The sequence below is a fragment of the Aedes aegypti genome, chromosome 3 (genome assembly GCF_002204515.2).
Source record: "Aedes aegypti strain LVP_AGWG chromosome 3, AaegL5.0 Primary Assembly, whole genome shotgun sequence".
NCBI lineage: Eukaryota > Metazoa > Arthropoda > Insecta > Diptera > Culicidae > Aedes > Aedes aegypti.
In genome coordinates this window covers 154,667,425-154,692,700 of record NC_035109.1, presented here as the reverse complement: position 1 = coordinate 154,692,700, position 25,276 = coordinate 154,667,425, and the positions used below count along the sequence as shown (strand labels likewise).

General features: G+C 39.1%; 1 protein-coding gene across 2 annotated transcripts in view; it reads left to right on the top strand.

Annotated features, from left to right (window-relative positions):
- LOC5567322 (putative tricarboxylate transport protein, mitochondrial) overlaps positions 1-25,039 on the top strand; it is a 40,208-nt gene extending 15,169 nt beyond the window's left edge. For both annotated transcript variants that reach the window (XM_021855594.1, XM_001657298.2), the window contains exons 2-4: positions 14,399-14,645; positions 14,709-14,835; positions 23,641-25,039. In XM_021855594.1, the coding sequence (XP_021711286.1) occupies positions 14,435-14,645; positions 14,709-14,835; positions 23,641-24,268 (966 nt within the window). In that variant the 5' untranslated portion in view covers positions 14,399-14,434 and the 3' untranslated portion in view covers positions 24,269-25,039. The remainder of the gene's footprint in view (positions 1-14,398; positions 14,646-14,708; positions 14,836-23,640) is intronic.
- The last annotated feature ends 237 nt before the right edge of the window (positions 25,040-25,276 follow it).

The window sequence follows — 25,276 nt, the reverse complement described above, 5'->3', positions numbered from 1 at the left end:
ATCTGTGAGATTGTTCTATAAAATTCGAAAAAAAACCAAGTTGTTTTATCACATTGGTAAGTATAATCGCATAACAGTCACATATAGATTATGCATTAGCTTTGTAGACTACATTACAGCAATGAAATTTACATCAGAATTATTTAATGACTATCCACCATATGCGATATCTACTGTACAAAATTTATTTAAAGCTGAAATAAGCACTTTTGAGTTCTTGGTAATTTTTAGAAATTTTAGTTTTGTTTTCGATACTGCCATAAAATGCGCATTTGGTATTCCATTTACTCAATGCGTAGTTTAGTCGAATGTTGCAAATATGCAGTAGCAGTGCACAGGATGATCAATGCATGTACAATTTATCTTAATCTTAAAAACTGTAGCTGGCTCAATGGTACGAATCGACAATTTAGCAGCTGTTCCCGTTGATTTTAGACGTATAATGTCTTCAGAGATGTTATTCCACGGTGCTTCATTCACTGTTATTATCAAATAAAAAATATCCATCGAAACTTTAAACGCCAGATAGTTTATACACTTATTCTACACCTCTGGGCAGATTTAAAAAAAAAAATCGTTGATCGAAATTTTTATTACACCCTTTTGAACCGTCAAAATCTTTCAATTTTAATACATTAACGGAGTATTTCAATACCGGAAGCTGTTTTGGAATGTTTCCAAATAATACAATCATTCAATATTACGAAGAATTACCATAACTAATTATTTTATAAAGGCTCAAGCGCTATAATGCATTACGGAGCCGATCTCATTTTGTAATTAGGCAGCGTCCATTTGAAATTCAGCTTTTAAATTGAAATTTGTTGATCCCTTTCACACCCCTCCTCTCTGTAACGCTTCTTGTATAAAAAAACTTGTTTTTGTGTGAGCCTACCCTTCCCTTCCCCAAGAGCGTTACGTAATTTGTGGACAGTGCCTTACTAGTTTTAAGATCACAAGTTCTGGGGCCCAAACAAAAAGGGCGACAGCTTTGCTCTGAGCAAGCTATGCGCATCGAGCAAACTCGGAGTTACTCACATTTGCTCAGAAATAATCAAATCCACTTTTCCTGCTGTTTGATTTTCGGGGTATTTGATTATTATTACGGAAAATGGGGTTGATATTGTTTAAATGTTCAAAAAAGTGTGAGGTGTAGCCAAAAGGATGAGGCCAATCCCAGTGATTTCTTCGACATTGGCGAATAGATTTATTAGTATCCTGCACTTCGTTTGAATTCATGCATGTCTAAAAATAAATATAAACATTTCGTCCTTGGTTCATATATGAAAATAGCTAACTACGTTTAAGAAGTATATGAAAAGTAACACTTTCTTATATCAAATAATTGGTAAAAGGATCCCAAAAACCAACAAGTATACCTGACACACTTTTATCCCACGGTAAAATATATTAATTCTCATTCGCTTTTTGGCGAGAACTTTAACATCAACGCGATGATGCGAGGGAAACACCAACAATAAATCAGTGTCAGATTTTTCACGCCACTGCAATTGAATAATTGCTCATTTCGTTGGATGATAACTCACATAATACCTTGCAATTCTGATTGAAAGCATTCAACAAAGGCTGCATATGATACGATACGAAATTTTCACTGCGATACAAACAACCAAACATATGAGGTTGCTATGTAAACATGACGACGATTGAGTTGAGTTATCCAGAGTTGCTCAAAAGCAACACAATATGATCTAGCTCAAGATCAGTAGGCTGTCCCATCCCTAGGGCCCAAATCGCCGCAACGGTAAACACGCAACTATTTTTAGAGGATAATACACAGTTTTGCTTAGCATAACAAATTTGTAATTCTTGTCATTTTGAAGTATTAAAACAAACTAAATCAAATTTAAGTGAGAAATTATGAAATCTTTGTTGGCATTTGAAAGATCATACATAAGGCAATTTTTGATGCAAAAACTATGAGTTTAAAATTTGTTCGTAATATTAGTTATATTTTGGACAAAACGGTAATAAGAAACGAATTCTTTTCATTATAATATACAGCCAAACCTCCATGCGTCGATATTGAAGTGACCATCGACACATAGAAATATCGTGTCCTGGAACTGCTTTTCTTTGGAAAGCTGTTTGAAGGGACCATCATAGTAACCATGATTTTATATTTTTAGTATGATTCCATGAGTCGATATCGAGTAATGGAACATCGACTCATGGAGCGATGACTGTAATAAGTATCATGAAGAGGAAGACGTATTCAATAAGATTACAAATAGGAAATCTGACTCCTCATTTTTACGGGCTATACTGCCGTGAATCGAATATAAAAAAATTCCAGAGGATTGAAACATGTTCTAATCTAAATGAAATTTTCACAATTTGCTTTTCACCTCGATAGCTTTCTAAGAAAAATATAAAGATGTTCAAAATACGGTTCATTTTTGTGTTACACAATACGGAAATCTTTAGTGAGACTGATATGCGGTTGCTTTTCATTATGGGACAATTTGACTTGGTGTTTTTTTCCTGCTTTTTCCGACTCAATTTTGACGAAAGTGCTATCAGCAATAATTGGGTAAAGTCATATACTTTTGTTAAGATAGTCAGGCTGCTATAAAAGCTCTTGCTTCGGCCAACTCAAGGTCGAAGCTTGTTATTGCATATCGAACTCAAATTGAGAAACTGAATTCAGTCAACTCTGTAAACCTTGTATGGGTACCTGGCTAATCTTCCATCGCTGGAAATGATGGCTCTTTTTTGACAAAATTGGTAGCCGCGTTCGCAATAATGGTCCGATCTGAGATATTTGTACCTCAAATGAAAGCTTGGTATTATATCTGATTGATCAATGTATAAAAAAAACAAATTTGTATCAATTTCTTTGCTAGCGATGCAGATAAAGGCAAAAATGAATCCGGCCCGCGGGTCGCACCAAATTTTTGACTGAACTGCATCTGTAACGGAGAGTTTGGTACAAACCGACCTTGAGTTGGCCGAAGCAAGAGCTTTTATAGCAGCCTGACTATCTGAACAAAAGTATATGACTTTACCCAATTATTGCTGATAGCACTCCACACTTAAGAGCAAATATTTCCGCCTGAAAAACGGTTCAGTGTCTACCAAGTGAGTAAAACTGATTCAGCCTTAGCTCACGAGAATATACACCTGCACCAGCTCTACTTTCAAGAAGGGAGCCATCAGTGTAACATACTATATTGTTTGATATACTTTTTTCCAAATGGCCAGACGTTCACTCTTCCCGTGAAGGGAATTGTGTGGTAGATGTCCTGTAAGGAAAGTGACAAGCAATTGTGAGATCACTTGGAACAAGGACAATTTTGTCCCAATTCACCAAAAGTGGAAACAACGAAGTGTGTGTAGATCTACGATTCACTGGATTTTTCTCCAGTAGATCCAGTACCCATAAACGGTAAGAGCAAGAAAGTGCTAATTGTTTAAGATGTATGTGTAGTGGCGCAACGTCGAAAAGGGCCTCGAGCTCTGCTATGGGAGTTGTAGCAAACGCATTTTCAGCTCGAACGGATGTTTGGTTCTCAAGATCCGTGCTCTTGAAAATTTGAACTTTGGCTTCGATTCATCTTCACCTTAAGCGCAATTTGTGGAGTTTTCGAAGTATTTTTTGTATGATGTTTAAGTTCCAGTTCTTAGTCTGTGGCTTATTTTTTGTAGATATTCTTTAAGAATGTAGTTTGGAGATTACCTTTTAGACCCTGTTTTTTTGCAAAAAAAAATCATTAAAATACCTTAACCAACAGAGTCCAAACATCGTTTTCGTAAAAAGAAATCTCCCTTAACAACGACAAAAAAAAACTTTCCTACATATTATCTTTCACAAAATAATCCAGGAGTACCTAACATTCATGATACTTTGATTTCCAAATCTTACATAAAGCTATTCTTGAGAAAAAAAAGGAACAGATCTGTGAAACACTAGGATATTCGTCCTATTATGGAGGATCTGTGCACGGTGTTAAAGATTAAATCGCATTCAGTATCTAAAACCTAAGTATTTACGTATTTTGCCTATTGACTACTGAAATTTCGAATTTTCAAGTGTGATATACAGATACCGCAATAATAGGCAAATTTTTTATCAAAAATATAGAATTTTTCTTCAACATTCAACGTCTATCATGTGAGTACATACTCATGAACTGATATACCTGCTACATGTAAGTGTTTTGATTCTATGCTTAAAAAATCACGCTTATGAAATTCGTTCCGTAGATATAAGCACCGATTAAAAAGATAGGTTCTCCTTGATGCATCATTTAAAACTATTCTTATAACGATCAAAATTGTTTTTGCTAGGGAATATTATTTGCTTTCGTGGAGTGCATCGAGAACGCCCGAGAAGTCGTCAGTTTTTTCCCTCTCGGGTGACGCGTTCTTTTCTGCCGGGCAGTGCGTCGAGAAAGTCCGAGAAGTCGTCAGTTTTTTCCCTCTAGGATGACGCGTTCTTTTCGGCCGGGCAGTGCGTCGAGAAAGTCCGAGAAGTCGTCAGTTTTTTTCCCTCTCGGGTGACGCGTTCTTTTCTGCCGGGCAGTGCGTCGAGAAAGTCCGAACAGTGCATCGAGAACGCCCGAGAAGTCGTCAGTTTTTTCCCTCTCGGGTGACGCGTTCTTTTCTGCCGGGCAGTGCGTCGAGAAAGTCCGAGAAGTCGTCAGTTTTTTTTCCTCTCAGGTGACGCGTTTTTTTTCTGAGTGCTTTTATATGGCCGAGCACACGAGTGAAGCTGAAAGTGGATTGTGGCTGCTCTATCAAGGATGAAGAATCAATCGGTGAGCTCGTTTCATGCTTTTTTTTTCAAGTCTATAAAATATGTATGACCGCACATTTAATTGTTACATAAATATGATTTTTCAACTAACTATGAATGGTTCGTCACTGTAAGTGTCGGCATAAACTCTTATTCATAACTTTATTGTATTATATTTTTTGTATTAAATCACTTACCTTTATTTTTATACATAAAAAAATGCTTTGAATGGTTTGGTCTGTGCTAGAAGTGTAGACTTGCAAAACGTTCATTTTATTCAAAAAACTTTGAATGGTTCGCCACTGTAAGTGTCGGCATAAGAATATTATGTGATGGTCTAGCCAATTGATATTTTTTTTTTCAATTTGAGTAAAATATCCTGTAAGAATGTTGCTTTTAGCTATTTGTTCGACAAACTTTGAATGGTTCGTCACCTCAAGTAACGGCATTATTTTCTCAGACTTGAAAATTTTTCATGTCAATCGAAAATTTTACATTTCTAAGTATGTTTATATCTCACAAATAATCGTTTATCATGGTCTAATCGCTTATCAAAGTGAATCCTGTGACCCAACGATCCTCCCCATTAACAAACATCCCTCCCAGTAACCTTTGCGGAGATGCAGAGGCAAACACGGTCTCCAAATAGCAAAGGTTACACACTAACATTCCTTCCCCCAATCCCACCTGACTGCAAGGACGTGGCCGGCGCCGTTATTGACCCTGTATAAATAGAGGCACTGAATTATGCACACTGAAGAAGATTATGGCCAATCCCAGCCGAACTTCTAGTTGATTCATTGTGCATTTTCACTGACTTCGGTCAATCACGGAATAGCAACCATTGATATGTGTAGTCAGTCTAAGCTAAGCTAGCTAAGGAATATTATTTGCTTTCGTGATCATCAATAAAGAAGAACTCAAAAACTCTCGAAAAATAATGAGGATTTAATTCTTTTACCGCAATAATAGGGTATACCGCAATAATGGACAAATTACCCTATTGCCATTCTGTTTGAGTTTTGAAAGCTAGTCCAGACTATAGTTTTAATATTGAAATTCATGATGTTAGCTGCTATTTTTTCTAAAACAAAAGTGCAAACAGTGATTCTTTAGTGATCAGGTCGAAAATAGTGACTCGCTACGCTGAATGAGGATAGTTTTTCATTTGATGGTATTTCACATCACTGTGGTAGATTGATGAATTATGTTCGCCATTAAACCAACAGAACATGTGTAAGTTTCAATATTACTAATATTTATACACATTTTATCCCAAAGTATTCTTGTTCGTCTTTTTTTAAGCGTTAGATCCCAACTGGGTCATAGCCTGCTTCTCAATCGCGGTTAATAGCTGATCTAGTAAAATATAAATACCGACAAAATGAGGATCTTCATTGAATACTAAGCTGAGAGGCAGATTCTGTCATAGTTGGTACATAATGCCAGAAATAACAGCTATACGTGTCTGTTTCATTATCTGCAAAATACGGCTTCATCATAATAAAAATAAACATCTTCCTCGAACCAGCGAAAGTCAACTGGTCACCACATCTTCTAATCGTCGACGTCTATTATCATCTCGTAATATTAACGCTCCGATAAGCCAAACCACACCACCGGGGAAAGTAGACGCGTGCCGGCTGATCATCAATCCCTTCAAATGCAAATCCACTTCGTTTCGACGTTGAAAGTCAAATGTGTGACTGATAACGGCGAATCGAACTGCGGTTTCCGCACTTGAACCAAACGCGTGAATCTATTGAATGGACGGGGCGCGATGGTGTTCGATGGGTGAACTTGAATCGTGATGGATCGTCGTCAACCACGTGAACAACGTAATGATTCCCGAACCTGCTCCGTGCACATATCAGTATTAGTCGCTATAAGCACGTACATATATGTTATAGAACCCTCGAAATTGCTATTATCGGCAATTTCGTGGATGGCCCCGATGACCGACGGCAATAATGGACAAGCATGCGATTTGGGTAGAAAACCAGTTTCGAGCACTTTTTTGCCCGGCCTCCGTTCCGGGCTTGACGTCAAGCGATTCACTGTGACTGTGCGAAATCTACACACAAACGTAGAGCTGCTTGGAAAATATTTGCAGTAATATTCTACAGACGGGGAGATAGCGAGAACGATCGGTGTCATTGACGAGTGAGTCCTTGGCGTCACGAAGTTCTAGACATGCACTAGATAGAATCTAACTGTGCGATCGTGTAAGGAAAAACCTTGTTGAGCTGCTAGAGGACAGCTGCTAGAGGCTGAGCCATTTGTATGATAATCAGAAGCTTTGATAAAACCGTTAGGTTGGTCAGGTAGACTATCAGAAAACCAATAGGTTATAAATTTAGTATTGATGCTTTTATTATACAATAATTTCCCTCATAAATTCATTCAAGGATTCCATCTAGAGATTGCCGAAGGTATACCTAGTGGAACTCTTACTGCATATTCTACAGAGATTTTCTCTTCCATGGATTTCTCCAGGATATTCCAGGATTGCACAAGAGATTCCTCAAAGCATTCATCTACGAATTCCAAGATAAATTCTTCTAGTGATTAGTCCAAAGATTCCTGCAAAAAAATTTCATGTTTTTTTTTTCAGAATTCCTTCTAGAGAATTCCTTTCTCATGAATTCTTTTAAGGACTTGTTTCATTATATTTTTCACGCATTTTTCTGCGGATTTTTCAGTTTTTTGTCCATTTATTCCTTCAGGGATCCCTCCAATGATTACTCATGGGATTCTTCCGAAAATTTTCCACACTCAGGCAAATGGACTATCGATAAACATAGGAACCCCTTATGAAAATTCGCCACAAGGAATCGGGTTGAAATTCATAAATTTGCCTTATGAAACCGAAATTTGAAAACAAAAATAGTTTTCGCGGCAACCTGGAATCGAACCAAGGACCTATCGATAGGCTCGTGCGTACACTCCGCGCCTATCGACGCCTTGGCGTGGAGTGATGCTAAAACGATACATAAAGCGTTCGTATTGCGATAATCGTTCCATCTTTCATCAGGCAAAATTTATGAATTTCGATAGTCCAGTTCGCTGCGTGCAGGAATTCTTCCATTTTTACTTCTCAAATGCAAGAGTTTTCTCCAGGGATTCTCATAGGATTCGTCTCCACACAAACCATCAGAAAATCCTCCCAGATATCGTACAGGAATACCTAGTGGAATATCTGGAAGATTTTCCGGATGAACTGGCGTACACGGAGCTGCAAATCAACCCAACCTTGACTTCTTTTGACGCAATTCGGCTCTTCCGTGGGATAACCCTGGGAGGGAGACACCGATACTACACACTAAATATACAACAAACTTCAAGATAATTCTAGCTCGCGAACGATAATCAAGGCACGCTTGGTTGAAATCACCATTTTCGTTTTGATGTGTGCCTTCGGACTATCCGGACCAACATTGAAAAAGGGCTACATTTCTCTATGCATTCAACTTCACTCATTATAGAAAAAGAGTAAAAATAAGCATGTTTCACTACTGTTTTTTAATTTAAATCAAAGATTCTATTGTGACATTGCTTTTGAATGTGTAGAAACTAAATCTTATCTGCTTTTTTGGCACCTTCAACAAAATGCAAAAACATGCTTTAATTAATTACGCGCTTTTATCATGTTAGTCCATTGTTTTAGTAGGCGGCTCACACTGACACTTCGTGACAGCAGAATCTCGGCTCACCTTGACGCACACAAATTTCGTATTGGTTTCTCCCTCCCAGGGATAACCCAAATTTGAGTTAACTGATGTATACTGCCGTGAATCGCAAGTCAGTCCCATCTGCATTTTCGTCAAAATTGAGTTGAATTCAGTTTTCAACATCTCTTCCAATGCTCTTTCAGCTGCACTAATGAAATAATATGATTTGTTCGGAAAAAATAGGAAAAAAACAGCAAGTCAAATTGTCCCATAATGAAAAGTAACCGCATATCAGTCCCACTACAGACTTTCGCACCATGGAACACAAAAATGTAAATTGTTTTGATCATCTTTACATTTTTCTCGAAACGATATTATGGTGATAAGCAAGTTGTGAAAGTTTCATTTAGATTGGAACATGTTCCAATCCTCTGGGATTTTTTTTATTGAATATTCGTATGTAAAACGAGTTTGAAAACTTCGCAGCCCCTTTTCTCAATGCCTACTTTTTACAGATGGAACTGACGTGCGATTCACGGCAGTATACCTATCATTAGGTTGTTTCCATTTGACAGCGGCAAAACAAACAACTCAGTGCAAAAAAAAATCTACCCAGCGTTAGCTTTCGAAGTCTCCGTGATGGGATTAAACAACCTAACGTTAGTGAAAACGAAGTAGGCGGCGACTTTTTAAATCGATCGCCTCTCCACCTCGTCGAGTGAAAAAAAAAAAAATTAATTGAATTCAGTCTGTACCAACCACGTGACGCGAACGGTCACTTTTAAATTCGTTTAAATAAATTATTCTCAAGTCAGTTGTACTCCGTGCCTTTTTCCACGGTTAACTTGCTGATCTTCTTCTCGAAGTGGGTCGTCGCCATTGCTTCGTACTCCTTGAAGCACTCGAACACCTCCGACTTCTTCTTTATCGGATAGATAACGGCGAAGTGAGTGAAGTCGTCGATAAACGACACAAAATACCTGGATCCGTCCCAGGCTGGGGGATCAATAGGGCCACAGACGTCAGAATGAACCCTCTCCAACGGGCGTGCTGCACGTTGTCGACTCCCATCAAATGGTTCTCTGCACTGCTTCCCAAGAACGCATGTGTCACAGAATCCAACACGTTTTGGCGTCGGCTCCAGACCCGTCACCATACCATGTCGCACCAGTGTATCCATGGCATGCTGGCTAGCATGGCCGAGTCGACGATGCCACAAATAACTCACTTCCGTCGTGCACATGTTCGCTAATTTTTCGGGGGAACAGCAGGATGGTGATGCTGTGAACGTGCTGGAATCCGATTCTAGCGAAGAAGAATGCCATGGTTTCGACGACGCAAGCGACGAGTTTGAAATGGCACCAACCGGTGTTTCAAATCCTGGCGCGCTCCCTTCGCACCAAAGAAGTGGAGACTGTGAGGAGTCAACCACGAGGCATAGCGAACGGGAGCGCAAGCTCCCAGGTAAGTTCCTGGATTTCTTTACTGGCTTTAGAGCAACATCTGCTGGTAATTTTTCCCCTTTGACAGAACCACCGTCTGCGTATGGTGACATTGCTGATCGTGACGATCGTGCAGCCTGGATGGATGCTGTCGAAGCTGAACTGGCGTCGTTGAAGTCCAACGAGGTGTGGAAGTTGGTGAAGCGTCCGGCGTCGGTGAAACCACTGAGGTCCAAGTGGGTTTTCCGTTTGAAGGAGGACAAGAGTGGAAACACAGTTATGTGCAAGGCTCGGCTTGTCGTCAAGGGGTTTCTACAAAAGCCTGGTATGGACTACCAGGAGACGTACGCTCCTGTGGCCAAGCTCACCACTATCCGTACGGTCCTCGCTGTCGGCGTCCAACGGCGCTGTTACTTCCACCAGATGGATGTAAAAACGGCATTTCTTCATGGCGATTTGCGCGAGGAAATTTTTATGGAGGTTCCTGACGGCGTCAATGCTCCCCCTGGAATGGTTTGCCGATTGCAGAAGTCGTTGTATGGGCTAAAGCAGTCACCCCGCTGCTGGAACGAAAAGTTCAATGCAGTGCTCTTGAAGCTTGGATTCGTGCGCTCGAAGCACGATTACTGCCTGTACACTTGGTTCAGCGAAGACGGGAACGATGCGATGTATCTTGTGCTGTATGTCGATGATTTGCTGATAGTTGGCACCAATCTGAAGCAAATTCAGGGCTTGAAATCGAAGCTGTCACAAGTCTTCGAGATGACCGATTGTGGCGCGATGAAACATTTTCTTGGAATCAATATTCGTTACGATCGGAATGCTGGTTCTATGCAGCTGTCGCAAGTGGCCAACATCGCGCGGATCTTGGTGAAGTTCGGCATGGCAGACTGCAATCCGTCGAGAACACCTATGGAGAAAGGATTGAGACTTGAAGCGAATGGAGGAAATATTGTTGAAGAGCCTTACCGTGAACTTTTGGGAAGCCTCATGTATGTCATGATGTCCACCCGTCCAGATATTTGCTACCAGGTTGGCTATCTGGGTCGTTTTCAGCAGCATCCCGGCCAGCAACACTGGATTGCACTGAAGCGAGTTGTGCGGTACCTGCAAGGCTCGAAGCATTTGACGCTGGAACTGAAGTCCAACGAACATGCTAAGCCGCTTGTAGGCTTTGCTGATGCAGATTGGGCCGCGGACATTGCCGATCGAAAATCAGTTAGTGGATATTTATTCCAGGTGTTCGGCAATACCGTCTCGTGGTCCAGTAAGAAACAGACCACTGTGGCCACATCATCGAGCGAAGCAGAATATGTAGCGTTGAGCGCTGCGGCAGCTGAAGCTATTTGGCTGGCAGGACTCTTGGGCGACCTTGGGATGAAGACCGTAAAACCCGTTCCGATTTTCGAGGACAACAGAGGATGCATTGGGATGGCCAAAAATCTTGAAAGCAAACGGGCCAAGCACATCGACATAAAACACCACTTTGTGCGAGACCATATTGCTACAGGCGACCTTACAGTGGAACCTGTTCCAACTTTGGATCAGCTAGCGGATATTTTCACCAAAGCCTTGGACGCTGGCCGATTCGAAGCCCTGAGGAAGAAACTAGGAGTAGACGATCGAGAGGGGGTGAAAACGAAGTAGGCGGCGACTTTTTAAATCGATCGCCTCTCCACCTCGTCGAGTGAAAAAAAAAATTAATTGAATTCAGTCTGTACCAACCACGTGACGCGAACGGTCACTTTTAAATTCGTTTAAATAAATTATTCTCAAGTCAGTTGTACTCCGTGCCTTTTTCGTGTTCCGGATAACCGAGATCCTTTAGTTAGGTAAACTCGAAAGAATCCAAATTTGGCTTATTCCATTGAACTTCGACGCTGGGTCGGTGCGTCTCTCTCTGTTTTTGACAACATTGCTGTTGCGAAAGAGGCAAAACAACCCAACCGTGGGTAAAAACTAAATGCAGTTTACCCAAATTTGAGTAAAAAGAACTTATTTTTTGGGTAGTCTGATTTCTCCGTGTAGATGCAGTCGGACTCCACGGTCTACAGTGGGCCAGTATAAGTGCAACATCATTTCCTCCCCCTTCCCCACATTGGTCTGCATTCTGACGTGGCAGGCACCATTGTTGCCTAAAAATAGAAGATCACCAGCACTATGCACTGAGGATGCCTGTTAGTCCCAAGCAGTCATGCGGTTGATTCCTTGTGTAAGTGCAGCTGATCTGGCGATACTGGAGTAGTATCCACGGGCGGCCAATCAATCTCAAGCTTAAGCTCAATTCCTAGTGGAACTTTTGATGAAATCCCTTATGAAACCTTTGGAGGAATCCTTGAAAAAACTCATGGATGAATCTTTGAAGGAATTAGTGGAGAAATCTCTGGAGGAAATCCTGGCGAAATCTCTGAAGTAGCTCTTGGGGGTATCTAAGGAATTTCTAAAATAATGCTAAGACAAATCCCTGATTTCAGTCTTCCCAAACGAACACTGAACACGTTGGTTCAGGCGGTTTCGTACTCTCCTTGCACGTTCTTGTGTGCAAACCGAAATGTGTAAACATGTGTAAAGTGAACTTCGGTTCAAACGCCGGTTCGAAAACTGGTCCATTTGTACCTCGGTGGCAACCGCGGTTCAAATTTTGGTGCAAATCTTAATTCAATTGCATCCAATTCGATTGCAGCCAATGCTCAGAACGATGACACAAACAGACAGACAGATATCAGTTGATATTCACGCTTAGAAATTTCTAGTTATCGTTTCTTGTAGTATGGTATAGTAAAATCCTTGTTTTTTTCATAAAGTGCCCGATAAATGTTATTTAAAGTATTGATCTTAGTTGATTTGCTTAAATAAAACTTTTATTCAAGCCTCAATGGTCTTGCGATTTGAACCAACCATATATGATCGTGGAAATTTATCCGCGTGGATTTCATCCGTTCCCCGTTTGTCTGCTTTGTGCCATTATTTGATGTTTTATAAGGCCGAAGAAATCAAGTAAGGAATGAACTACATACATATACCATGGTACAGGTTTCAAGAAAATTATTCTAAGGCTATCTTGAGTGTAGAAAATTATCAGTATGATACTCATGTCAAGATAATTGTACCATGGTACGAATACCAAAAGTGTGACATAATTATAAGAGAGAGTTAACTGTATTAATACAGGTTCTTCTTCTTCTTGGCATTACGTCCTCACTGGGACAGAGACTGCTTCTCAGCTCAGTGTTCTTATGAGCACTTCCATAGTTAGTAACTGACAGCTTTCTTTGTCAAAGTTGCCATTTTTTGCATTCGTATATCGTGCGGCAGGTACGATGATACTTTATGCCTAAGGAAATTTCCATTACGAAAAGATCCTGGACCGAGCGGGAGTCGAACCCAGACACCTTCAGCATGGCTTTGCTTCATAGCCGCGGACTCTAACCACTCGGCTAAGGAAGGTATATTCCGTATTTATCAACACGATCGACTATTTTCTGTTAATAAAAACGGGACCTTGACAAAATCAGAATGATTTCCTTGGACAAAATATTTTACAAATCTGAAAATACACATTTTCACCATATGTATGAATCACAAAGCAATTCTTTCGGAAGAATTAGATGACAACGCTTTCTACTGAACTCGTTCTACAAAAATATCAGATAATGCTTTCGTTTTGAGTCCATTTACTTACAATACGTTGAAAATTTCAAAAGTACATCATAAAGATTTTGACAAGCGTCTTGTCAACAAAACAACTTGCAAACAGAGATTCGTCAAGAATATTTTTTAAAAATGCTCAAAACAAACTCTTTAAGATCTTCCAATAAATGTGTTTTTTTTTTTGTTTATAAAAGCAATTACCCAAAATCTACTAGATAAAGAATACATAAAAAACCCTTGTTATGAACTCGCTAATACCATACGAGGTATTTATCAATGAACCAATAAAAATCTCGTTAAGATTTTTGTGAGAATCTCATAATGTGTAGACCGAATACTATATAAGACATTCACTACGTTACGCTTTTAGGAGGAGAAGGGATTATGGAAACATGACGAAGATAAAAGGGAGGGAATAGGTAAAAATTGCGTGACGTAAAACATGGACTTTCCCAAATCTGTCTAATTTTTTAATAAACTTCTGCCTAAACCATACAAGAAACGTCTCAGCAGAAATCTAACATGAATCTTGAAACAAATTCATTAAAGGGTTTAAGAAAAATCGTCCATGAATTTCACTAAGCCATCGCTTGACATTGTTTAGATTTTGTTTTCAGCATTTACCAATCATACGATAACTCCTACACTCTAGAGATTTAAACATGAATTCACTAGAGATCATCAAAAACTCAAGATACGGAGTTTTCAGTTCATATAGACTTTTCTGGCGAGTGTACAAATTTGCTACCGATCGAAATGTATTGCTAGAAATATCCATATCATACGCGAAGCAACCATATTGACTGGATCTTTTAAAAATTGTGCTTCACTTGCTAAACCCTAACTAACCACTCATTCCACATTTTTCTTTCCAGCTCCTCACTCATTCCTAACCTGCCATCACAGCCACCATGGACCGAAGTTGTTTCCCAACGAGCAGGCCCAACTTCCGAAATCCTTTCGGACAACGGCCATGGATGGAGCAGAGTGGTGCTGCGGCCGCCGCTGGCGGAGGCACCGGACTCAAAGGAATCGTTGCCGGTGGAATCACCGGTGGTATCGAAATCTGCATCACATTCCCCACCGAGTACGTCAAAACGCAGCTTCAGCTTGACGAGAAAGGTAAGTTGATGCGGTTTTAGGTTCTTTCCTTGTGTTACAGATACGTCTATCTACTCTTCGTAGGTGCCACCAAACAGTATAACGGAATTATGGACTGCGTGAAAAAGACTGTCAAAACCAATGGCTTCTTCGGTCTTTATCGAGGTCTCAGCGTGCTACTCTACGGATCGATACCGAAGTCGGCAGTGAGGTAATTGCTATTTGAAGTAATCGGAATTCAACTTTTTTGGGCATTGGGTCATTGTAAAATAGCTGTAACTGACTTTTCCTAACTTTTGAAAACGAACATATTCGTGCTAAAAGAAGCTTTCAGGAGTTTCAGGTCAAAAATGATCCATGATTTTGTAACGCTCTTAGAAATCTATTTTGAACCGATTTACGTTCTTTTAGCTTCATATGATAAATATGAAACACTGGACAGTTTTTGTAGGTAGAGCCATTCTGGACACAAGGGAACCTTGAACCTATTTCAGAAGGAACTTGTACGTAAACATAAAACGCATGTATGGTGCGACGGACCAATAATTCACCAGAGTTTGCTTCCGGCATTTCTAGAGAAAGAAATTTTGATCACTATCAGATTTTTTGAACCGGTTCCAATAGGGATCTAGGAATACTTTCAACTAATGTCTTCAGAAATTTTGCTAGGATTTTTGCTTAGGAGCATTCCCATGAGATTCCTCCAAGGATTACTCCAGACATTTCTGCAAGAAAATCTCCACAGGGATTCCTCTAGACTCTAGAGATTTCATCCTCCAGGAATGCCTCCAATGATTCCTTCAGTAAAATCTTTACCGGGATTCTTCTAGGAATTTGTCCAGGAATATACATGAAATTACTTTACGAGTCCCCATAATGTTTCCTCCAGAAATTCTCTCAGAGACACGTTTAGGATAATCGCTACAAAAATCACTATAAGGTTTTTCCACGTATATTTTTCTTAAGGGATTCCCTTAGAAATTTATCTAGAGGTTCGTTATCAGCCTCTAAAACTTTTTATGAGGATTTCTCCAAGAATTGTTCAAGAATTTGCTCCAGAGAGAGAGAGATTCCTGCATGAATTTCTCTAAGGATTTCATCAGAAATCGCCCTAAGATTTACTCTAGGGATTCCTCCAAATATTTTTTCCTGAAATTCCTCCATGAACGCCTGTTTTGGCGAAGCACTTGGAGAAATCCCTGGATAAATATCTAGAGGAATCCCTGGAGGGATACTACGATCAATTTTTGGAGAATGTAGGATTTCATGGAGGGGGATTTATTAAGGAATTGCTTTTATCATTTCTTCAGGAATTCTTGGTCAAATTCCTGGAAGAATCCCTCAATAAATTATTGCAGAGGTCTCTGGATACTCAAGGAAATATCTGGAGGAAGTACTAAAGAAACCCCGGAATAATTTTTGGAGGAACCCATGTAGAGATTTTTCGGGATTCATCCTTGAAGAAATTTCTGGAGGAATCCTTGTAGAGATTATTTTGGAGGACCCTTTGGAGAAATTTATGTAGGAATCTCTGAAGAAATACCTGGCTGAAGCAATCAGTGAAGGATAAATGGGTAAATCGTTGAAGTGATCTCTGAAGGATTATATGGGTAAACTGCAGAAGGGATCTCTAGAGGCATCTCTTCAGGAATCTCTGGAGGGATCCCTGGAGGAATCCCTAGAGAAAATTCTGGACTAATCCTTGAAGTAATTTCCGAAAAAATCACTGTAGAGATTTTGCTAGAGGAATCTTTAGAGAAATCTCTGAAGAAATCTCAATAGAGTTTCCTGGAGATTGGAATAATCTTTGGAGGGATCCATGGAAAAATCTGTGGACGAATCCATGAAGAGATTTTCCTAGAGAAATCTATACAGAGACTTTCCTGGAAGAGATTTTCCTGATGAGTTCATGGAGAAATTGTTAGGGTAATTTATGATAAAATTTATTATTGGGTAATCTCTGGAGGAATTTCTACAGCCCGGAGGAATTTTTGGAGGCTTAGAACGAATCTCTGGAGAAATTTATGGGAGAATCCCCGGAAAATTAGCTGGCAAAAACCTTAAAGTAATTTATCCAGCGGTTTTCTTGAAGGCTGTCTTCTTATTTCTGGCGTTATGTCCCAACTCGTACAAAGCCTGCTTCTCAGCTTAGTGTTGCTATAAGCACGTCCACAGTTATTAACATAGAGCTTTCTTTGCCAATTGACCATTTTTGCATATGTATATCGTGTAGCAGGTACGAAGATACTCTATGCCCTGGAAAGTCGAGAAAATGTCCAACACGAAAAGATCCTCAACCGGTGGGGGGTTTCGTACCCATCACCCTCAGGCTGAGGGCCTCAGCTTTATCTTTACAACTGAATTCGTCCAAATTTTTTTACTTAGGATTTCTCCAGGAACGCCTTCCCTAAGGAAATTCTTGGAGGAATCCCTGAAATTTATGGAGAAATTTCGTAGGATTTCATGTAGGAATCATTGATTAGAGGAATCCCTGGGAGAGTTTCTTGAGGAACCCATGGTTTTAATTCCTGGAAGAATCCCTCAAGAAATTCTTGCAGAGATCTCTGGAAATCTCTGGAGGAAGTCCTGAAGAAACCCTTGGAACAAGTTTTATGTAGAGATTTTTCTGGAGTAATCCTTGGAAAAATTCCTGAAGAAATCTCTGGAGGAATCCGTGCAGAGATTTTTCTGAAGAAGTCTCTGGAGAGATTTCTGTTGGAATCTGGTTCACTTATCTGGGTGAATATCTTTAGGAATCTGTGGAGGGATTCCTGAAAAAAAATTGTGGACTAATCCTTGAAGGAATTTCCGGAAGAATCACTGCACTTACTAGAGGAATTTCTAGAAAAATCTCATAAGAAATCTCAGTAGAGATTTTTCTGGTGTAATCCTTGGAATAATCTTTGGAAAAATCTGTGGACTAATCCATGAAGAGATTTTCCTAGAGAAATCTACATAGACTTTCCTGGAGGAATCCACGTAAAGATTTTCCTCTTGTAATCCCTGGAGAAATGCTTAGAGTAATTTCTGATAAAATTAATCAAAAGTTCTTTCTGGAGGAATTCCTGGAGAAATCACTAAATTGTCTTGAGGGAATTTCTGATAAAATTCCTGTAGGAATCTTTTAAGGAATTTCTAGAAAAATGTCTGGAAGAGTCTCAGGAGAAATTCCTGAAAATATTTCGGGTGGAATTCTTGAAAGAATCTTTGTAGGATTTCCTGGCGCTCTATTTGAACTGGTCCCAAAACTGCGAATGCATAACATAGCATTGACTGACTGTACATGTCAATGGTTGCTACTCCGTGGTTGATCGGAACTGGTAAAAATTGCACTTCGATTCAAATGTAGAAGGGATGGGACGCTTACTTTCGAAATGTACATTTTATCAGCTTTCATATTATTGAACAATAACGGTGCCGGTCAAGCCTTACTACCAGTTGGGATGGGGAAGGAATGTTAGCATGTAACGCGTGTTGCTCCTAGAGGCCGAGAATACCCCTGCATCTGCCCAATCGGGTGAATGGTGTTTATTAGTAAGAGGGAAAAAACCTTTGGCTGGTGATGCGATCTATGGATAAGGAGGATAAAAACGATTCCAGCATAAAACCAGTTTTGTATTTTTGGCTCTTGATCAAAAGATATTCGTAGATATTGGCAAAATATAAAAAAAAAATTGTCGACGATCTTAATGTCGAACTATTAAAATCATTTGCTTAGGCCTCTGCCAGTAGATTCTACAATATTTTATTATAGATACAACAAAATCATTTGTTATTTCAACAAAAAACGCAGTATTGATTCAATAGATAAGATTATTTTTTTCGTTTTCTCCTTAAATAGGTCATGTCATTACGTTTTGATTTTAAATTAAAAAAAAAAATAGTGGAACTATTTGTTAATCCATATATTTCCAATTCTATGTTAACAATTATTGTCACATTCTTCAATTTCACAGTTACCCTGGTTGCTATAACAGATCTTATAAAGACGCAGGATTATCGATTAATAAATGAATAATATTACGAGTTTTTTTCTCTATTTCTCACTGACTTCAATCACTGAAGTGAAGACGTCATTTTCACAACAACTCTAGTATGGTCCATAAACTGTTTTGTAGAATATAGAATTAAGCTTTTAGATTTTATTAAATGTATTGTACGATCATATCAATCATATTCGTTGCTACAAAATATTTTTTTCAATCAAAAATAAATGTTCAGTTGAATCAATTAAATGTAATAATTGTTTCTAAACATAGAAATTTCTCTGCATGTAATCCTGAAATTGCGAATGTGATCAAAAGTTTTAATCCGTCAGCAATAAAACGCCTTTTTACTTGTCCTTGAAAAAAATGAGTTATGCCTTGCCGAATGATGCCGATTCGTTTACAGTCAACTCTCCCTTACTCGATATTTCGTATCTTGATATCAAGTTAGTCTTTTCGATCGCGTGAAGCATCGAAAATTTTACCCGGCAAGGTTTAGGCAGTGAAATTTCAAATGTTTATATAAAAGTAACTACAATAAACATTTTAAAAAAAAATCAGTACACTTTGACAGATTTTTGATGGGCTACATTATATCCATGGCACAGTATTTTGATTTTGATATGGTTTCCTCAATGTTCTGCGGATTCTATAGCTTATCATAAGTCCAACCCCGTGCACATAACAGAATTTAATTAAGTTGGTTTTTAGACAGCATTTGAAAATTAACTTCCTATGCTTTGCCCTGTAAAAAAATCGGTGCTTAATGCATAAGTTAAACTGTGGTAATTACCTTCATGATCGCGAATTTATGTCTGGATGGAAAATTATGACTGATGAACTGTCGCATGATGGAATAATATCATGGTCGTGCGTATAAACTTCTGAATATGACATTCACTGAAAATAATCCACATGTCAAGGCTACGTGAAAATATACGTAGTTTTTTTCAATCCAACTTTTCACGTAACACCTACGTGAATCATAAGTGGCAGCAGAGGCGCGTCCACGTTCGAAACCATAGGTAGGACAAACATTGGTAAATATGTTGTGCACAGTGAAGCTGAGAAAATAATTAACCCTGGACTGGCAATAGAAAGTTGGGTCTACCCCGTTTGGCATAATGCCATTTGACATAATGCCGTTTGGCATACAGTCGTTTGGCATAAAGTCGTTTGGCATAACAGTCGTTTGGCATAATAGTCGTTTGGCATAATTTGAAAAAGGAAGATACTGCAGTGGTACAGTGATATGCCGTACCATAAGAAGCGTCATAAAATTCCACGTTCCTTTATTTTTTCAAATGACATCGAATAACTTAGGCGTTGGATATATTTTTGTTAAAGATGCGCCATAATATCCTGGACTTAATGACCCCGGAAGTCATGTATGATGCAATTCCAAAAGAGGTTTATTGGATATTGGTTTCCTTGAAAAATGATGATTAGAAGTATGTCCTATCACTAACTGACAACGGAATGTACGATCGTGAGCAGTTTATACACACCTTTTTGCTTAATGGAAGGAATTTGATAAAAATTCAATGTTTTTCACAATTATGCCAAACGGCTATTATGCCAAATAACGATTATGCCAAACGACCGTTATGCCAAATGGCATTATGCAAACAGCTATTATGCCAAACGACTGTATGCCAAACGGCATTATGCCAAACGGGGTAGACCCAGAAAGTTACCATATTTGAGTGGTTCAAACGCAAAGGGGTGTAAATGACATTTTGGTTGGTTTCGAGTTGAGGAAATTCTACTGTTACCAAGCGTTTTAACGATATTTTCAGGTGGGTTTTCCTCTGAACAGAAAAAATAACAGAATTCTTAAAAGACTGGCTTGAGGCTTTGACTCCCATACAATTTACCTATCCCCTCATTTTCAAGCCAGTCGTTATCGCAACACAAGACTAAGAAAGCTTTTCGTCTTTACTGAGCTGGTGCCCTAAAATAAGAAATTTCAGAACTCTTGACAGAAAAAAAGAGACCTAAAAGGAATCAAAAAGAGACAGGAAAGATACCAAACAGGAACCACGAGAACAAAACGAAACCTAATTGGATCCAGAAGATAAGAGTTTGAGCAGACATTTTTTTAAGATCTAAGACTTTTTTGATAATGATTTTCTCTAAGAAATTCATCAGAAATTTATTGAAGTATTTATCCAAATGTTCAGATATATATACTCAGGAGCATTCTAAAGGAGTGTTTTTTTCAATAATTTTCTTAGGGAATTTCTCTATGAATTTTGTTTAGGATACCTCAAGAATTAATCATGGATTTTTTTCAAAGAGAACCGCATAAATTGAATTTCTTCAAAGATATTTTTCAGAAATCATCTGAATTCCTTAATACTTTGACAAGTTCTTCAATAAAATCCTAACTCCTTCACTATTTATTCGTTGATTCATCTATCAATTTCGCTTGGACATCCTCCAAGATAATTTCCAAAACGTCTTCTAAGATTCAATCAATAACTACTTCAGAAATATATAGGGATTTTTTTTCAAAATTGACTATCAGGATTTATATAAAAGACAATTTACACCGTCTTCAGCACATAAGCTGCACAGACTGAACGATCACTAACATTAGGCAACGGACAACACGAAACACCCAGTAGTCCAGTGATGAATTTTTCGTTTGACGAAAAGTTTTCACCGACTGGAGCGGGAATCGAACCCACACCCCGTGGCACAATACGCCTAGACGACTGGCGCCGCTAACCGCAAGGCCACGAAGCCCACTATATAAGATATATATAAGATATATATATATAAGATTTCATCTAGGGATTTCTCTAATCTTCAGCAATTGCTCCAAAGATTTCTCCTAAGATTTCACCAGAAACTTCCTCAGTAATTCTTTGAAATTTCTTAAGAAAATTCTCAAGTAACCCCTGATAAACTTGGGCTCACGCATAATGTACAAGGATCTCTGAAATAACTCCTGGACTCTCGAGGAAGTTTTAGAAGGTATCCTATATAATTCGCTAAGCTAATCGAAAAAAAAACTATCGAATCTCGGGATAGCATCCTTTGAAAAATCGCTGGAAGAATTAATGTAGAGATCCCTGTAGGACATCACTATAATAATTCTTGAAGCTTTTCATCGGGGAATCTAAGACATAATCATTCTTATTGAAAATATGAATATCCTTCATATTTATATCCTTTTTGAATCAATTTTGTGAAATTGTTTAGTTTTATTTTTGTACCGTAGTGACCCGGTTAATCGCAAAAGTTTTTAGGTGAAACTGAAGATGCTTGAAAAATATTTCATCGCTCAGAAACTCCATAAATTATTTCGCTGGAATTTCTTCAATAATACTCTAAATATTTTTTATAAAAGTTGCCACAGTAGGAATTTTATCAAATCATTTTTCAGAAATTAATTAAGAACTACTTCCAGAAATTTCTACGGAAATTCTGAATTAACCAAGAACTACTAGATAGTGTGCTGTGGGAGTTCTTTAGAAATTGCTCTGAAAATTTTCAATAGATTTAGTAAAGTTCAGATAGATTATATGAAGAGTGAACGTACGTTCAGAAATCGCTAACACGATGCGACTGGTATTAGACTGATCCATCACTTCATCCAAAGGTTCTTCAATAATCTTCTGATAGTTCTCTTGGGATGTTCCAGAAACTTCTCAAAAATTACTTCCAGGGATGGGTTAAGTTTAGCCTTAAATTAAGGTGGAGATGAATCGAAGCCAAACCTCAAATTTTCAAGAGCACGAATCTGGAGAACCAAACATCTGTTTAAGCTGAAAACTTAATCGATTGGTCACCACCAGCGAGTGACCAATCGATTAAGTTTTCAGCTTAAACAGTTGTTTGGTTCTCCAGATTCGTGCTCTTGAAAATTTGGCTTCGAATCATCTTCACCTTAAGCAAATAAAATGGCAATTTATCAGTACGATATTTTTGACAGTGCTGCAGATAGATTGAAACTATATGTTGGTCACTGAAAAACATTAATAGCATGGATAATTACAACGTGATCAATGATAATGATCTAGAGTACGCTGTCACATCACTGCTGTTGGTTGTAAAGTTACATATTTTTCAGGAGCACTGACGAGCCTCCCACCAAACCGTTTCTCAGCTCATCGGAATCCTAGTGTGCTGCGCTGAACGAAGGCTCATGAAAATACTAAAACCGCGCGCTAGGTGATGTGCTCTCGGGAAGACTCGTCTCATGCGCTGCTCGGCGCTACGGATCGCCATCGGTGTCCAAGTTGTGATACAACTGCTTAGTAACGAAGAGCTTCTACAACTATTTTCGCCTCATTATGCAGGTGTCTAGATAGTCTGTATGATATAGTCGAAGATTAACGATTCATGAGTTACAATTTCGATCCTCGTTGAAAACTTTTGTAATCACTTCAATTATTGCGCTGACTTTTAAGGTGAAACAGTTTGGAATCAACTTCTAAGATTGCACTAAAACTTCAAAGGCACACATCTCGCGAAGAAAGCATCCCAAAACAGTGCACTTTTTATTTTGGATTGGTGCACTAGCAGAAAGCTTAAAATAAGAAGATCAGGAACGTTTGCCAACTATTTCTCCAGTTTTGTGCCTTTGAAAACGTGAGTAGGGGGAGAAGTCGGCCATTGTGCCGGCCATCTTTGGATTCCGAGATGTTTCACCTTAAACAGCACATGTGACGGAGCGCATAAGACCGCAGTGAGACACATCTCAGGAAAAATGAGGCGCACCAAAAAAGGTCTCACAATGTACAGCGCGCCCGTGCGCTTGCAAGCAATGAGGCTCCTGCACCTAAAGCTACAGTACGTGCACAGTAACTCTAGCTGGTTGTCAAATCAAAGTGATAAGGATAGTTTTAGAGCTGACTGCTGGTCAGCTGATATGATTGATATTAAGCAACTCTGAAAAATGGAATTTTAAGAGCGTTTCAAAGTCATGGGTTATGCTTGACCCTTGGTGCTTAATGTCTAACATTATTTTTATACATGAGGAAGGCTAACCTTTGAATAATTCTAATGTATTTTCCCAGGTTCGGCGCCTTCGAAACGTTCAAAGGGTACCTGATGGAACCGAACGGTCAGCTAAGCACCTCCGGTAAGCTGTTGGCCGGTCTTGGAGCAGGTGTGGCGGAAGCAATCCTAGCCGTCACTCCCATGGAAACTGTCAAGGTGAAGTTCATCAATGACCAGCGAAGTGGCAATCCCCGCTACAAGGGCTTTGCCCACGGTGTCGGAATGATTGTCCGACAGGAAGGCTTATCCGGTGTGTACAAGGGACTCACTGCGACGATCATGAAACAGGGATCCAACCAAGCCATCCGATTCTACGTCATGGAATCGCTGAAGGAACTCTACAAGGGAGGCGATCAATCGAAACCGGTGCCAAAGATGGTGGTTGGTGCTTTCGGTGCTGTAGCTGGTGCTGCTTCCGTCTTCGGTAACACGCCCATCGATGTAGTCAAGACTCGCATGCAAGGTCTGGAGGCGGCCAAATACAAAAACACCGTCGACTGTGCGGTGCAGATTTGGAAAAACGAAGGACCGTTCGCTTTCTACAAGGGCACAGTACCGCGATTAAGTCGTGTCTGTCTGGACGTGGCCATTACCTTCATGATATACGACTCATTCATGGACCTATTCAACAAGTTCTGGCGTTAAACGTACCGTCGTACTGTTTTTCAGTCAGAGGTTAAGATCTTCGACATGACACGGAATTTGAAGAATGAAAGATATCAACCAATCGCGCGCTGGCCAATCTACGCGCTAGAGCACACCTGACAAACCAGTATCAGGGAACTGTCTGCAAAAATCCGTTGGAAGCTTTTGTAGAAAGAAATAATCAACCTCAATGTTAATCGTAGTCAAGCTAAGCAGGAAAACGAATCTTAAAGAAGCAAGAATGCATTTGTGTTAGTCGAAACGAACATAGCTCGTTGTAGAAGGGGAGGGAAATCACACGAACGGGTAGATAATAAGCACTGAAACCTGACTAAAAAACTGTTGAATGCACAAACAAGTAGCGAACACTTTTCCCTGTAGGTTTCAAAACGAAAGGCGACCACTCGCTGGATTCGATTTTATACAAAAACAAATAATCATTATACTTTGTTTGCGGGTTTTATGCACTTTAAAAATTTTAAGTTGTGCAACCACGAAGCATTCCATTTTTTGTGACTTTAATTGTAACGACCCAAGCTTATTTCCATTTTACGAAGTGCGCCTCATTGAAATGAACCGTTCTAACGTTTCGGTTTTGTTTTTGCTGTTTAAATTTTAAATTCTATACTCACAGTTTTGAATATTGCAGATTTTTTACGATATTCTTTGTTCCAAAAAATAACTAAAGAGTAATGCCTATTTATTGCTTGATGTGTAATATATGCCACAGTAACATGTGCAAAACTAATAAAAACCGATGTAAAACAATGATCGCTTTTGTTTCTGTTTTATGAGCTGACGAAATATCCTTGGATAAAACTGAAACGACAGTATAATTGACAAACTAAAAAGGTGTGAAAATGCAAGTATAATGGCGAAAGCATTACGGCGAACGGACGTTAGGTGATCTCGAAAGGTGGATACATCACTACGATGAACACATGAACGATATATACAGAAGATCACAACAGCGTTGTGCTACGTCATTACATAATAGGGTCCTAAAGC